The 16,280-nt window shown below is 32.9% G+C and overlaps 1 protein-coding gene across 1 annotated transcript; it reads left to right on the forward strand.

Annotated features, from left to right (window-relative positions):
* The first annotated feature begins 7,409 nt into the window (after positions 1-7,409).
* Positions 7,410-14,871, forward strand: LOC116108367 (bifunctional purple acid phosphatase 26-like). The gene is made up of 10 exons (XM_031394614.1): positions 7,410-7,534; positions 7,810-8,042; positions 8,445-8,645; positions 9,002-9,113; positions 9,378-9,604; positions 10,458-10,596; positions 12,627-12,847; positions 13,216-13,337; positions 13,492-13,653; positions 14,407-14,871. Exons 2-10 carry the CDS (start codon positions 7,860-7,862, stop codon positions 14,480-14,482), a joined length of 1,443 nt encoding a protein of 480 aa, XP_031250474.1. The 5' UTR covers positions 7,410-7,534; positions 7,810-7,859; the 3' UTR covers positions 14,483-14,871.
* The last annotated feature ends 1,409 nt before the right edge of the window (positions 14,872-16,280 follow it).

Raw genomic sequence — 16,280 nt, forward strand, 5'->3', positions numbered from 1 at the left:
GTGATTTGAACTTGCTTCATGAGGTTAAATGAGATATGGGCAAAACTTCTTCATAAAGATTGAAAGAGACTGTAAACCCTGTGTTATTATTCCGATGCCCTAAGGTATGAAATTTACCTTTCAAGTAATTTTCTTTTTTTGAATGGAAAGGCAAAATGGTCAATTTACATGTATTTTGAGATGTGGCCATTATAAAGTGTAAGGGGTGATGTCATTGAAGAGAAATGAGGGTAGAATGGTCATAAAGTTGATTGATATGGTTAAATGGCATAAACGGTAACCAATGGTATAATGGTCTTTTCATACAAATCCATATGTAATAAGTATCCATAAAAGTGCACCAAGGGTAAGTTAGTCATTTATCTAATGGGATTTCTTAATTGTTAAGTGTTTTAAAGAAGTCAAATGGCATTAAATGAGTGCTAATCTTTATGTTGTGGTGGAAATGACCAAAACGCCCTTATATGAAAAATTTATGCCAAATGACCCTTATATCTAACTTTTATTGACCAATCACATTAGAGCAACAATGGAATAAATATTTAACAAAGTTTAAGAGAGAGAGTCGGCCTTGTACACCCAAACATATCATCTTCTTCTTCATCTCTCAAACCACCATAAAGCCACTATTCCACATTTTATCTCAAATTTTCATAGGATTTCAAGTTGATTTTCAAAGGAATCACCATCCACACTTAAAGAACTTCAATTTCAGAGTTTAAGGTGAGTTTCAAAACCCTAGTTGTTCTGATCTTTTAGTTAAAGAGAAATTCTAAGTGGTTATGTGTATAAGGTAGAAGGGTAACCTTTAGAGCTAAGGAGGAGTGTCTTTGTGCTTTGAATACTAAGGTAAGGAAAAAATCTCCCTTATGACTACAATTGATGACACCTAGGGTTTATGGAACTTACATTATTTATGTTAATATGAGTGTGATGCTATGTTTTGGTTATGGATTGTTTAAATGGGTGTGTTGATTGGTGTATGTGTGCATATGAGGATGATTATGACAATCAAGAGATTTGTATTGGACGAGTTTTGGAACTTTTTGGTTCTAAAAAAGGAGGTTTCTATGGCCTTTTATACTTAGAATGACATGGCAAATGATGTGAATGTGAAATGAAGGTACATGGTTAAAATGAATAGAATTCGATTTGGCTTTTTAGGATTTATACTGTACTGCTTCACTGAATCGGTCATAACTGAAGTTTAGAAGTCTGATTGAGTTGATTCTTGAAGTGTTAAAAGTGGATAAATACACCTAAAACTTTTATGCTTTAGCCAAAAATCAATTCGAATTGGAAGATAAGGGAAAAATTGCTTGAAAAGTGACAACTATATGGCATCCACCTTCTTCATGGAAAATTCCCAATTGTTTCTAATTCTAATAAACCCCTGAATATCTTACTACTAAATTCCTGTATTGTATGAGATTGAATGAATTATTTAAGAAGTTTAGTAGGAGAATATAGTCTGATTGAGCATGGAGAATTTAGTCCATATGTTTGCATTCATAATGGTAATGCATATAGCTTATTTAGTTGTCTTGTGAAAAAGTTATGAAATGTTAAAGAATGAATTCCATGAGTCTCTTGAGGTAAAACCAAGATCGAGGAATGAAATTCTTATGAAAACCATGAGTCCTTTGAGGTGACGACCAAGAACAAGGTAATGGTTCAAATAATCCGATCGGATAACAAAGACTAATGAAATCATCAAGTATAAGACAAAAGAAATAAGCATGTCATGTACATGAATATTTCATAAGTCATATATGTTCTATGTTATATTATGTATGATTAGTGTTAACTTATGTTTATGAGAAAAGTCCAAAGTGTATGATATTTTTTTTGAACTTGTTATGTCAAAGAATGAAGGTTATGTTTTGTAGGTAAGGAAGGTTCTAAGTAATATACTTGTCTAATGAACCTTAATAGTTTTTAAATGGCCTATTCCTTACTAAGCGATTAGCGCCCACCCCACGAAATGTTTTAAAATGTTTTGCAGGTAAGGATTGAGGCATGAAGCTGGAAAAGATTCCGAGGGACGCTATGTTATGAAAGGATGTTTAATTATGCTATTGAATGGTTTTGCTAGTATTTAGTATAGTAATTATGTTTATATCTCATAATGCATAAATGTCCATTTTATTATGGAGTATATATGTTTGTGTTAATAAAAAAGAATTCAAATTGCTAGTAAATTTTGTAAAAGTGTGTATGTTCTCGTAAGTACTACTATGGATTTCATAATGTACTCCAGGAAAGGAAACTATATTTTTTGACTTGTACAATGAACTTATTATAGTTTAGAAATTAAACTAAAATAAAATAGATATATTTTTAACACAAGTTTGTTCTTTAAATAGGATTTTAAAATAAATTTCTTTCCTAGGCGTGTGTTTTCTAGGTTCTTAATGGCCAAGGTACTTAGAAATACTTGACTAGGGAGAGGTTTTACAGAGACCAATCTCAAAGGACATTAGGATTGTCTTAAGAACCTATTTCAATAATTTTTATATAGATTTTGTATGAAAATTGTTCAGTTGGTGTTTCACCTATTATCAAAGGTGAGAAGTTCAGTCTGGAATGTGCCCAAGAAATGATTTGGAGTGGAAGAAATGAAAAGCATTCATGTGCTTTCATAGTTAAGAGATTAATGTATCTCATGTCTGTACAGGACTTGACATTACATATATAATTGAATGTTAGGCAAATATCAAAGTAATCTAGGTTTTGAGCACTAGAAAGCTACAAAGAAAATCATGTGACCAATCTCATGAGCCTAGTTAGTAAATACAGGTACGGCAAAAAATGGTACGGGAATTTTACGGGTATAATATGGCAACAGTGAAAAATACGTTTATAAAAATTCGGCCATAAAATTCAGATACGGAAAAATCGGTCCGAGTATATACGGTTTAATATGGTGCATTGTCAATAATACGTTTTGAAAAATACAGCAATATCAATCTTAGTTTTAATACTTTTATGGATTACTTGACTAAAATCAATTAGTATTTCAAATGCAAAGTATTCAATTAACCATAACACAAATATACAATATATAACTGATATTTAAATTATAGTTTCCAGACTCAAACACAATATTTAGCCATGATTCTTTATTAATTTAAAACTTGATAAGTTTGATATTAATGCAACCAATTTTAACTTCCCATTATCCCTTAAAATTATTTAAATCAAAAACTAAAATTTTGTCTCACAAATCTATATAAAAGATTAGTGTTACAATAGTCTAACTATTATTTTATACCTATAATATATGACAGTTTTTTTTTTTCATAATAAATTATTATTTTAATTTCATTAATCCAATCTAATTTATTAGATAGCATGGAAATAATTTAAAATATGAAATGTGTTTTGACTCAATATCATAATTAAGCAAATTACTATTTAATTCAAGAAAATTATTCATCACAAAATGAATACAAAAGAGGTAGGTGAAAACGTGAAATCTCCGTATTACTTTTGAGTTTAAAATGTAAAGGTGTCAGGTGTGGGGGAATGGGCGGGAAAGTGGATGTCTTTGAGAGGGGTATTTTTTTATTCCCCCTTTTCCAATCTCTTCTCTTATGCCTTACCACTGACTTCTTCTTCCCCACTAAAATGACGTCGTTTCAATTATTTTTTTTTTCTTTTTTTTTTTCAAAAATTCGTGAATAATTTGCGAATTATTCGCAAATTATACGGATACTCCAATAATTTGCGGATACTCCAATAATTTGCGAATAATTCGGCAGTCCTTTATAAAATACGTAAATACGTGTTTTATACGCAAATTATACGATTGACCGTATAATTCGCGTATAAAACGCGTATTTACTAACTAGGCTCATGAGAACATGGTGTATTTATCTAGAGCTGGGCATTTGGGACCGGGCCCAAAAGCCCAGCTCTAAAACCCGGTCCTAGGACCAGTCCTTGAGAGGACCGGTCGGACCTAGGAGGCCTGGTCCCAAAACGGGACCAGGCCTAAGGAGGAGGGCCCGGGCCCTCCACTGGGCCCTCCTCCAAGGCCCAGGTCCCAGGCCTGGGCCCAAAAAAATTTGTATTTTTTTAATGTAGTCCCCTACCAAATTACATAAAACCCCCTGTTAATTTAAATAGATATAAATTACGAGGGCTAAAATTAAATTTTACAAAATTTATTAAAAAAAAAATCTTCCAGGTTTAAAAAATTTTAAAAATTTATAAATTTTACCCCTAAAAAATACTAAAAACCCCCTATAAAATTTCGTCTTGCCCCCAAAATATAAAAAAATTGAGGGGGGAAAATGAAATTATCCAAGACCCATGGGACCGGTCCTAGGACCATGGGACCAGTCCCGACCAAGCCTAAGGCCTGGTCCGGGTCCTAGTTTTTCTCATGGGCCTGGGACCGGTCCCAGGCCCATGAGTGACTGGTCCTATTTGGGACCAGTCCCAAACGGGCCCAGGCTTGGGCCCGCAAGGGATCGGTCCCTTGCCCAGCTCTATATATGTCACATCCTGCGTAAATTGGCGAATGAGATTTTAAACTAGTGTATAAATCTTAAACTAGTTTTATAAGTCTTTAAGTTCTNTTATATGATATTGTATTAAGTGGATGTGAAAACAACCTTCCTCAAGGGAGATCTGAAGGAAGAGTTTCATATAAAACAACTAGAAGGTTCCATTATAGAGGGAAATTACCACTTGGTTTATAGACTTAAGAAATATATACGGCCTAAAACAAGTTTTTCATCAATGGTATTTAAGTTTCGTAATGTTATTTCTTCTTTTGGTTCTACATAAAATATCATGGAACAACATAATTTTCTTTAGTCTTATAAGTAGGTGATATTTTTCTTTGCATTAAGTGATTTGAACTTGCTTCATGAGGTTAAATGAGATATGGGCGAAACTTCTTTATAAAGATTGAAAGAGACCAATCTCAAAGGACATTAGGATTGTCTTAGGAAACCTATTTCAATAAATTTTTGTATAGATTTTGTATGAAAGATTGTTCAGTTGGCATTTCACCTATTATCAAAGGTGAGAAGTTCAGTCTGGAACAATGCCCAAGAAATGATTTGGAGTGGAAACGAATGAAAATCATTCATTGTGCTTTTGTAGTTAAAAGATTAATGTATGCTCATGTCTGCACAGGACTTGACATTACATATATAATTGGAATGTTAGGCAAATATCAAAGTAATCTAGGTTTTGAGCACTAAAAAGCTACAAAGAAAATCATGTGATACAATCTCATGAGAACATGGTGTATTTGTCACATACTGCGTAAATTAGCGAATGAGATTTTAAACTAGTGTATAAATCTTAAACTAGTTTTATAAGTCTTTAAGTTCTTTCAATTAAGTTACTGAGTTTTGAATTTAAAATACTTCCATGAAGTCTAAAGACAAATGCTTGGTTCCTCAAATTACTAGAGAAACACTTTCAAACTTCTCTTAATATATATATACAGGGACGTAGTCAGGATTATGAGTTAGTGGGTTCAAAACATCAAAGTTGGTAAATTTACAATAAAATATATACTGAAGTAATAAACATAAAAAATGCACTTTTAAAATTTATATATACCAAATTATCAATTCTACAATGGTTCTCGATGATTTTTCATATTCTGAAAACGTTACATAATTGCTTCATTGACAATTCCATCAAGTATCTCTCTCTTAATATACGCAATAAGACAATCATTTAACAATTGATCTCTCATTTGATTTCGTAGTCAATTTTTCACAATCTTCATCGCAGAAAATGCTCTTTCAACACTTGCAATTGTAACAGGTAATATCAATTCTAATTTCATGTCTAAAAAGATAACAACAAAAACAAAAACACTCTCCTTTCTACACTATACTCCAACCAATTTGCATATTCTCTAAATCAAATGGGATTAAAACGATACATTAAATTCCCAATTGCTCGCTTTTTAAAATTATGATTGTGTGGTTGGTAAGGTCCTTTTTGCAAGTATTCATTTCTCACTTTGTCTCTATCATTAAGATGATATTCTAAAATTTTAATCCTCAATCCAGGATTTGTAGGAAGACTACTTAAGTTAAGCTTTATATATGTTTGTCTTGAACTAGATTCTATAGGTTTATTGTGAACACTATCATGCGCCTTATATTTTGTTCAATTGATGGTTCCATTAGAAAACTTTCTTTTGATAAAAAAACTTGTACATAACTAAAAAAATAAAATAAAAAATTATTATCAGAAGTATAATTTATTTGCAATTACAATTAAAAAAAAACACAAATTTATCAAAATTCAACTCATAACTTAGGTTTTTCAAACAATTTCTATTAACCCAATAAAATTCAACTCATAAACCCATAAAAACTCATTAAATCTAACTATAAATATCAAGCAGTTAACCAATATGTCAAAATTAAACCAAATCCCCATATCTCTACAACTTAGGGTTTCATCAATTCTTTAAACTATATTCAAAATTAATTCAATAACTAATCACAATTTATCAAACCCAGCTTAAAACAACAATTAATTAACCCATACCTCAACATAAACAAGATTAAATCAAAACCCACATTAAAATCTAAGAATTATTTCAAACTCATTTATGAAACTCAACAAAAACCCGTAACTCATGATCTTTCATCAATTAAGAAAGTTAAAAGAAAAGAATTAATTTTTTAAGTAAAAAAATAAAAATAAAATTAGTATTATCTTACCTTGTAATTTAAGGGAGTAGCTTTTCTTGAGTATCCAACCAAAGGAAAAATATAATAGGAGAGCAAAAAAAGAAAATCAAGAAAAAAAAGTTTAAAAAGTATTAATTAATAATTTATTTTGTAGGGTCGACATGAAATTAAGTGAGATTAAAATTATAAAATCTATAAACTATTAATACTTTTTTAAAATTTTTAAAAAATTCAGTGAGTTCAACCATAAGCTATCATGTGCCTACGTGCCTCTCTCTCTCTCTCTCTCTCTCTCTCTCTCTATATATATATATATATTAACCTTATTATATATAAAATTTTGATACAGAGAATTATGATACAATAATTATTATTCTACTAAGATAAGACTGGAAAGATAAAATAAAACAGTTAGCTACATGTGCAAAGCACGTGCCTGAGGAGGATTCATCACCTATTATCCAATCTCTATACATATATTAACCTTATTACATATAAAATTTTGATACAGAGAATTATAATACAAGAATTATTATCTAGCAAGATAAGACTGGCAAGATAAAATAAAACAGTTAGCTACATGTGCAAAGCACGTGCCTGAGGAGGATTAATTACCTATTATCCAATCTCTGTTTACCACGTACCCAACTCCCTATAAGAGGAATATTCCCGTGCGACCAAACCAACAATAAACAAGAAAACAAATCATTATCTCTTTTAACCTACGCAAAGCCACGTCACGAAGCGTGGTTAGTGCTAAGATGCGCCCGTCCTCGTCTTTTCTTCAGTCGCATTTAAGCAAAGACCAGCTGATAATCGATCATTTTCTCTCCTCCATCTTCAATGCTTTTAAGGTACTTCTTCATATCTAAACTTTAACATAAGAAATCAGTTCCTGAACTTATGTATTTTTCTTTGAATTTTAATCCTACAAACTTAATTGGTAATATCACCTCATATATCTTACACATTCTGGGTTCACGCATACATTTTGATTTCATTTATTTATTTTTGCTTTTGGGATTAATATGAAAAGGGTTTGTGTCTTATGGATGAATTGATGTGTCTATCATTAGTGTGGGTTAAAGTTGTGTTCTTTTTTGACAATTTGATTTGTTCTTCGATGCAGTTAACTGATTGATTAAACAGAGCAATCAGGGTGGACTGGTGGAGGTTAAAATGAGGCAGTTCTATTCCTGGTTGTTCAATGTAATATTAATATCGTTTGTGTTGTTGAAGAATGTGAAATATGGGAGTGCAGGGATTACAAGTACTTTTATTCGATCAGAGTGGCCGTCCATTGATATCCCTCTTGATAATGAAGCATTTGCTGTTCCTGAGGGTCATAATGCACCGCAACAAGTGAGAAATTTTCATTTTCAATTGGTTTTTGTGCTATTTGAATGGCATGGACTTGTGCAATCTTTAATTTCATTTCAGCATTTTCTAGCGATCATTGAAGAGATTTTTCTACAATTATGATAGTCAAGAGGAATATAAGTGAATGGGATCTAAATAATTCTTGTTCTATTACTACTTGATAGTGAATGGCTGTGAAGTAGTTTTAAGTCCGTTTGTTCGGGGTCAATTTTAAGTTATTAGTGTTCTGAAAAAGAACTGTGTTTGTACAAAACAAAATTCAAGTGAGCAGAGGATGATGCATTGTTTCACCACCTATGTGTTGTGTTATTGTGTTTCTTTATTTTCAATCTCCTCCTAACTTTGTCCAATTACGTGTAATATCCTTCTTTACTTCATTTGCAGGTGCATATAATCCAAGGTGATTATAGTGGGAAGGCTGTGATTATTTCATGGGTAACTGTTGATGAACCAGGGTCCAGCAAAGTGCAGTATGGCACATCAGAGAACGAATATGATTTTTCTGTAGAGGGGACAATGACAAACTACACCTTTTATAAATACAAGTCTGGCTATATCCATCAATGTTTGATAGATGGTCTTGAGGTAATTTGATTATGGAAAGTTGCGTTGTTATCATGGCTTAAATTTCCTCTAATATGGAAATGGAATGCTTACTCAAAGTTGTAATTGGAGATTATAAACTTACACATATATATCAAGCAAACATATATATAGGTTTATATCATTTCCAGAGCTTCTTAGAAATGGTAAGTAGATGAGAAAAGTTATTGGTTATCTGCTATCATGCCAAACTTAATAACAATGAAAGTCGGGTAATCAGTGTGGTTAAACCCTTCTGCATAAAATTTATGGTTTGCATGGAATGACAAAGTAATATCTTTAAACTTTAATAGCCTTCTGCTTTGAATTTTTGTTCCTTGAATTGTTTTGGGTTTCAGTATGATACCAAGTACTATTACAAAATTGGGAGTGGTGACGCTTCTCGAGAATTTTGGTTTCAAACACCTCCAAAGATTGATCCAGATGCTTCTTACAAATTTGGAATCATTGGTGAGTTGCATCCCTTTTCCTCTAACAAAATTAGAATGCTTTTCCTTAAATATGTATAACAATAAGCTGCTCCAAAAATGATTTATGTTCCTGTTTTTATCTGAATGGAATTAAAAGTACACACGCAGATCTCTTTTCTCTCTTTCCTCAGTGTGTGTGTATGCGAGCATACATGTCCATGCACGTGTGCAAGTATTTCAAGACTCTTATTGATATCTCTCTTCTATATCGCTTTTTCACAATTCCGTTTATGATAAATTTCAGGTGACTTGGGGCAGACTTGTAATTCTCTATCGACTCTTAAGCATTACATGCAGAGTGGAGGACAAACTGTGTTATTTGTTGGCGATCTTTCTTATGCTGATAGATATCAGTATAATGATGTTGGCATACGTTGGGATTCTTGGGGTCGGTTTGTTGAGCAAAGTGCAGCATATCAGCCTTGGATTTGGTCTGCTGGAAACCATGAAATAGAGTACATGCCTGAAATGGTAAAGAGTTAGATAAATGTTATTGTAGTTCTGGAAGTCGTTATTGTTAAACTGTAAGTAAATTTTGAATATTGGGGCAATGATGCATGTTGATTTATATTGATGCTGAAATATATTATTTGCATGTACCCTGTGGATCATTTAGAGGCAACAGTGTCCCATTGTTGCTGTTAGGCCCTTTGCTCTCCATACTGAATTAAATCATTTTGTTACTCCTTATCCTTTATCTTTTATTTCCGCCAGTTTATATTGTTGTTTTATTTTACCCTTAACGTTTTTGTTGTGGTACATATTTTGTTTGCCTGTTCCTATAAATAAAGGGATATCGAAGCGTCAACTAATGGCCTATCTTGGCAAGAATTTTATTTTTAGATCACAAATCAAACTGTTATCTCCATGTCGTAGGTTATAAGCCATAATAACATTTATTGAATTTTCAAGTTTGCTTCCATTGCTATTTGTGGCAATTTTAGGAAACATAGCAGGTCCTTGCTAGAATATACTGAATTTGGGCAGGACATGATTGAATTTGAGTTGAAATGATTGATTGAATATTCTCAGCTTCTTCGATGTGCTATTTTTTTGAAATTGGTTTCTAATATCCTTGATTGCATTAGTTACATTTCCTTATATTATGATGAGCCATGTAGTTATTTTCATGCTATATCATACAGCTAAGTTTACATATAAAGTTATGGCACAGCTCTGACGTTATTTATCGTGCATCATTTTCTTTTAGTCATACAGCTCAAATTACTTATAAAGTTCCAGCATAGTTCTGACATTTTTATAGTGCATCCTACTAAAGTATTCTTCTTTAGTTCTCAACTTGTTGAAATATACATGTATGTAGGGGGAAACAATTCCATTCAAATCCTTTCTTCATCGGTACCCTACTCCTTACTTGGCCTCCAAAAGTAGTAATCCTCTTTGGTATGCAATCAGACGTGCATCTGCCCATATAATTGTGCTATCCAGCTACTCTTCATTTGGTAATTTCCTTTTTCTTCTCACTTGTTCATTTCTTTGGTTAATATGAATTTTTATCATTTAATGTATCTACTAATGAGTTGTAAATGTCAGTTAAGGGACACGGTTACGGTAAACTCACAGAAGATTAAAATTGAGTTCTTTTAATGGTTTTACTTGACTAGTTCTTATATCCTTAATGTTGTTGGTGTAACACTATTGATTTCATGTATAAGTAACAAATCCTAATGTCATTGGAAAGCTAACTCTAAGGAGTTTCCTACTTTTACTTACACTTCCTTAGGTGTAGGGATGGAAAGGATTTTTCTTTGGGAAGACAAATGGATAGGAGACTTTCCCATGGGTAAATCATTCCCTCATCTTTGCAGATGTAGGACAAATAGGATAGAGTGATGGTAGAGGAATAAATGGAATAAAATCAGATAGAAAGAGATGGGAGAAAAATATAAGTGTAATAACAGAGAGAACGCTCAACTTTCATATTATCATGATGTCTAGTGTGAGAATAACAACCTTATAATGACCAATACTAAATAAAATAATAAATTATGAAAATTTTCTAATAATAAGTAACTTAAATCTTAAAGAAGAAAACTAAACAAATATTAAATTATTAAATTAAGATTAATTTGAATGAGATATTTAAATTCCCTTCATAAAGTACTTTTGAAAAGTATTAGATCCTAAATTCTTTATTGTTTAGACTTTCTCATATTAGAAATGCTACTATATTTTCTACTATAGCAGCCTCTCCTCTTACTAAAAGGCCCATCTAGTTCTCTTTAAAAAAAGGCTCAGTTTTCAAAAGGAATTTGAAAGAGGAAAATTCAGCATTGCAGAAAGCTTATAGATGTGACAGAAAATATGAAAATTGATGAAGCGAAGAAAGATGGAGTGTTGCAGAAGCTTGAGGCCTCAGGCAGTTATTATTGTAAGATTATCCTAATTAATCAATAGACGACCACCCCATTGGTAATTTAGACCTTGCAATATGATTTGTTAGGCTTAGTCTTCTCTTCTTTTATTACTTGCCACAAAGTTTATAACTTTTTTATAAAAAATGTGAAAGAAATAGAGAAGGAAAATGAACAGAAATTTGGTCTCTAGCAAATATAGACTGGTAATCTGGTGAATGATGATTGTATGTGTTCATGGAAAATTTGGTGCAATTAGGTTTAAATGCTATGCTATGGTATATTGCAGCCTAGTGCCCCAGGTTTTCTTCATAATTTACTGGGGAGTCATTGAAATGGGAAATTGTTATGATATCTTAAATTTAAGGCCTGGCCTCAGTTTGATGTAGCCAAGCCATTGAGCTTTTTCATGTCATAAATCATCTGCATGCTTGTTATCAAGCACAAAATGAATTTGTCTGAAACAATTTAGGATTACTAAGGTTTCACGCAGGATGTGTATTGTCACTAGAGTGAAAACTGGGAGCATGATGAAAACTGTTGTGGTTACAATTCATATTTTCTTTTGGACGTGGTACTGATAATATGATGTGAAGTGGTTGTGGTTGATTTTTTGCTGAGGAATTTTCCCTTGAAGTTAGCATGCCACATGATAGAAAAAGGCTTTTACAAAAGGAAATGGAAGAGGGTTTCCAAAGTCAATTAGTCCATTAGCAGTTGGGTTTGATATTATCTGTGGTTCAGGAGCCCGGAGCAAACATGGATGCATTTTGCTAGTGTAGACACTTAAGTTACTTGAGCTAGAAAAGTGAAATGGGAAAAATTCACTTTCTAAAGCTGAAAAATGATTCCATATTATGTCAACCTAACTGCAATATGTGGCATTCAGTCTGTGTGTGTTTTTTGTAGGAAACTAATATACAAACCCTAATAATTCAAAAGGCAACTTGGGGTTAGTGACCCTTTTAACTTGTATTCTTTCCTCAATATTAATTCATGCATGCTTTTTATTATTTTATTACTGGTATTTTTGCTTTTTCCTATAGGAGGGAAAAATTAATTTTTTATTGTGTCTCTATATCTTGTAATGACGTTTGATTTATCATGAAATTATACAGTAAAGTACACTCCACAATGGATGTGGCTCAAAGATGAACTTAAAAAGGTTGACAGGGAGAAGACACCTTGGCTAATTGTTCTCATGCATGTCCCAATCTACAACAGTAATGAAGCACACTTCATGGAAGGTGAAAGTATGCGAGCAGTCTTTGAGAGTTGGTTTATAAAATATAGAGTTGATGTAATCTTTGCTGGCCATGTTCATGCTTATGAAAGATCGGTATGGTTCTTAACTTATAAATTTCCCATTTGTTGCATACACAAATAAATTGTTTAGTGGTGTCAAGGGTGGGGAAGTTTTTTGGGATCCCCCAACTTATGTGTGTATTATTTGTCTGTGTTTGTTACTTATGATGTTATTATGCTTGGATGGAATTTAGTTCTCACCAAGTATTGATTAGAAATAGCTATAAATTTTTATTGTCATCAACTAAACAAAATAGTAAATGACACCATTCTGCTGATGATTATTTAGTTTACCTTTTTGGCTTATATTTTAGATGTCGACATACTACATTACATATTGGTCCATTCTGCAGCTATTATCTGCTTCTAGATTGGATGTTCTAAGACAGTTTTTGATTTCAGTACCGAATTTCAAATGTACGCTACAACATAACCAGTGGTGAGCGTTATCCTGTAGCAGACAAATCTGCCCCTGTTTACATCACTGTTGGGGATGGAGGAAATCAAGAAGGTCTAGCTGGAAGGTGAGTTGGATTGCATGACTGATAAATGTGCCGTGCTTTTGAAGAAGTGTCATTGCCAATGGTTCTCAGTTAGAGAATCAAATTTATTCTTTATTTTCTGCCAGTAAGTCATCATTGTTGGTCAATCTGTAAAAATATTCCTTTTGTTCTGTAGGTTTAGAGACCCACAACCGGATTATTCCGCATTCCGTGAAGCCAGCTATGGGCATTCTACACTGGAGATTAAAAACAGGACACATGCATTCTATAACTGGAACCGCAATGATGATGGGAAAAAAGTGGCAACTGACGCGTTCGTATTGCACAATCAGTACTGGTGAGTAAAACTAAATCATTGTTGCTTTTCTTGGCTAATTGATGGGAACTTAAAAGTTTTGTGTACCTGACATGTCTACCTCATTGAACACATTGATCCAAATCTGTCTGTTCATTATATTTGATTAACTGGAGCCACGGACTTTCATTTTTTTCCTGCTAATAAAGAATTTTCTTGTGGAGAGAACATAAAATTAAAATAATATAAAGTAGTAGTAAAATATGCGAATTGCCTCTCTTCAATACCTGTTCTTTTTGAGGATATGTGGTCATCTAAAAAATCTGTTTAAAGATGGTTTGTCCTTGTGATAACGTTGCATGTAAAAGCCTTATAGTGATAGATAATATACGTTTACGTGAAACCTGTTTCCTTGTGTGAGGAAGGTCTGTTAATCCAAGAGAAATTAGGAATACATTATGGAAAGCATATACTTCTATGTCTTTTTTATAATTGTTATACTATGCTTTAGAAGCCTCTGTAAATCTGCAATCATCTACTGAATGTTACATATTTGTCAGAGCTTTTAGCTCCATACTGAACTAACTGGTCTTGGGTCAATCAACAGTAGCAGTGCACTTTTTTATTAACAGGGTTAACATGCTCTGAAATTCAAAAGGGAAAAAAACCAGTTGCCTCTTATTAGTATTAATATGCAAAAGCAACAAGTAATGTTGTGATGCAAACTTAGTTTTTTTTTTTTTTTTTTTTTATGATGAGACCACTTTTACACCATTCTTGGATTACATCATTCAGGGCAAGTAATCTTAGAAGGAGAAAACTGAGGAAGCATTATAGAAGGAGTGTTGGCAGCCGAATGGCTACTTACTGATTAGACTTCGAGCACCTCAGGTATGGCAAGTTGATATCACTCATCAAGGGGAATGAAGCTAAAAAGAAAGATTGAGCAGCCATCACGCGTCTGAAATCCCACAAACTGTTTCTGCCTTTTCTGTGTAAATAGTATGCGTTTTTTGTCCATAAAATCAGTCAAATGTACGAACTGTATTTGACCTATATGGAGAAATGAGTACATTCAATTTATTATTATAAGAAACATGTATTGTTGCTGCTTCTTTTTCAGCAAGTTTCAAAGAAAATAATTTTGTATAATCCAGCTATTCTACTGGAAGAGCCATCTGTATTTCACATTTTCACTCCTTTACCCTTTTTGCATGGGAGGGGCAAGAGCCAAATTCATATTTGTTGCTGGAAAAGATTGCCGTGGAGTCAGGATTGAGGTCTTTGATATGGAGAGAAAAAGAATTAACATCCTAAATTCAGAGTGTTTCCTTGTATGAACTTAACTAGTATCTGAAGTAGCCTGAGATAATGATCAAATTATATTTTGTACAGATGGGAGGCACTGATCATCCAATTTGCCCTGTGCAAATTACCATAATCAGCTTTCATACTCTTCCACTGGTAAAATTTATTGAATGAGGCTGACACCTCAACGAAAAATTTAAACAGCAACTTCTAAAATACTTTCTGCAAATGCAAAACAAACTTCACCCTCTAGAACGGAGAGAAATTATTAATTTGAAGCATCAAAACCCTGTTTATAAAACATTAGGCTGAACATTTTCTCCCGCAACAGTATGTTTTACTTTCAATAAAATGTCATTTTACATCATGCCTAATGTCAGCTCAAAAAAAATTATCTACAATGAGTGATTGCATATGGTTTAGGTGAGTTATGTGGTGTATACCTGCATGTGGCTAAATACACTGTATGCTAAGATTTCCAATGACACATTACTCAGGAATCTCGATAAATTGGCTGTGGCATCCACTTGAGGTGCAAATTTATTTTCCCTGATTTAGCTCTGTCTAGCTCGAAGCTGTCTTTGAATTCCCCTTCCAGTATAACCCTTGTCAATGTCAAGATGCATCGCCCCATATAGTCCTGCATTATCAAATCTGGCGGTGTTAGAGTTCATCAAAAGCTATGCAAGTGAGCAGAATGATTCAAATGCATAATCAAACATATTGCTTTTTGTAATGTTTATAGACACAAGATCGTAAATAAAAAAAGTCGCACTAGATGAGAAATATTTTTTTCAATCTCCCCCTAACTTTGTCCCTTACATGTAGTTCCTTCTATACTTCATTTGCAGGTGCATATAACCCAAGGTGATTATAATGGGAAGGCTGTGATTATTTCATGGGTAACTTTGATGAACCAGGGTCCAGCAAAGCGCAGTATGGCACATCAAGAAACAATATGATTTTTCTGTAGAGGGGACAATGACAAACTACACCTTTTATAAATACAAGTCTGGCTATATCCATCAATGCTTGATAGAGGGTCTTGAGGTAATTGATTATGGAAGTTTCGTTGATATCATGGCTTAAATTTCCTCTAATATGGAAATGGAATGCTTACTCAAAGTTGTAATTGGAGATTATACTTACACATATAATAGCAACACATATATAGGTTTATATCATTTCCAGAGCTTCTTAGAAATGGTAAGTAGATGAGAAAAGTTATTGGTTATCTGCTATCATGCCAAACTTAATAACAATGAAAGTCGGGTAATCAGTGTGGGTAAAACCTTCTGCATAAAATTTATGGTTTGCATGGAATGACAAAGTAATATCTTTAAACTTTAATAGCCTTCTGC

This window comes from Pistacia vera, unplaced genomic scaffold (genome assembly GCF_008641045.1).
Source record: "Pistacia vera cultivar Batoury unplaced genomic scaffold, PisVer_v2 Contig563, whole genome shotgun sequence".
In the NCBI taxonomy this organism is placed as follows: domain Eukaryota; kingdom Viridiplantae; phylum Streptophyta; class Magnoliopsida; order Sapindales; family Anacardiaceae; genus Pistacia; species Pistacia vera.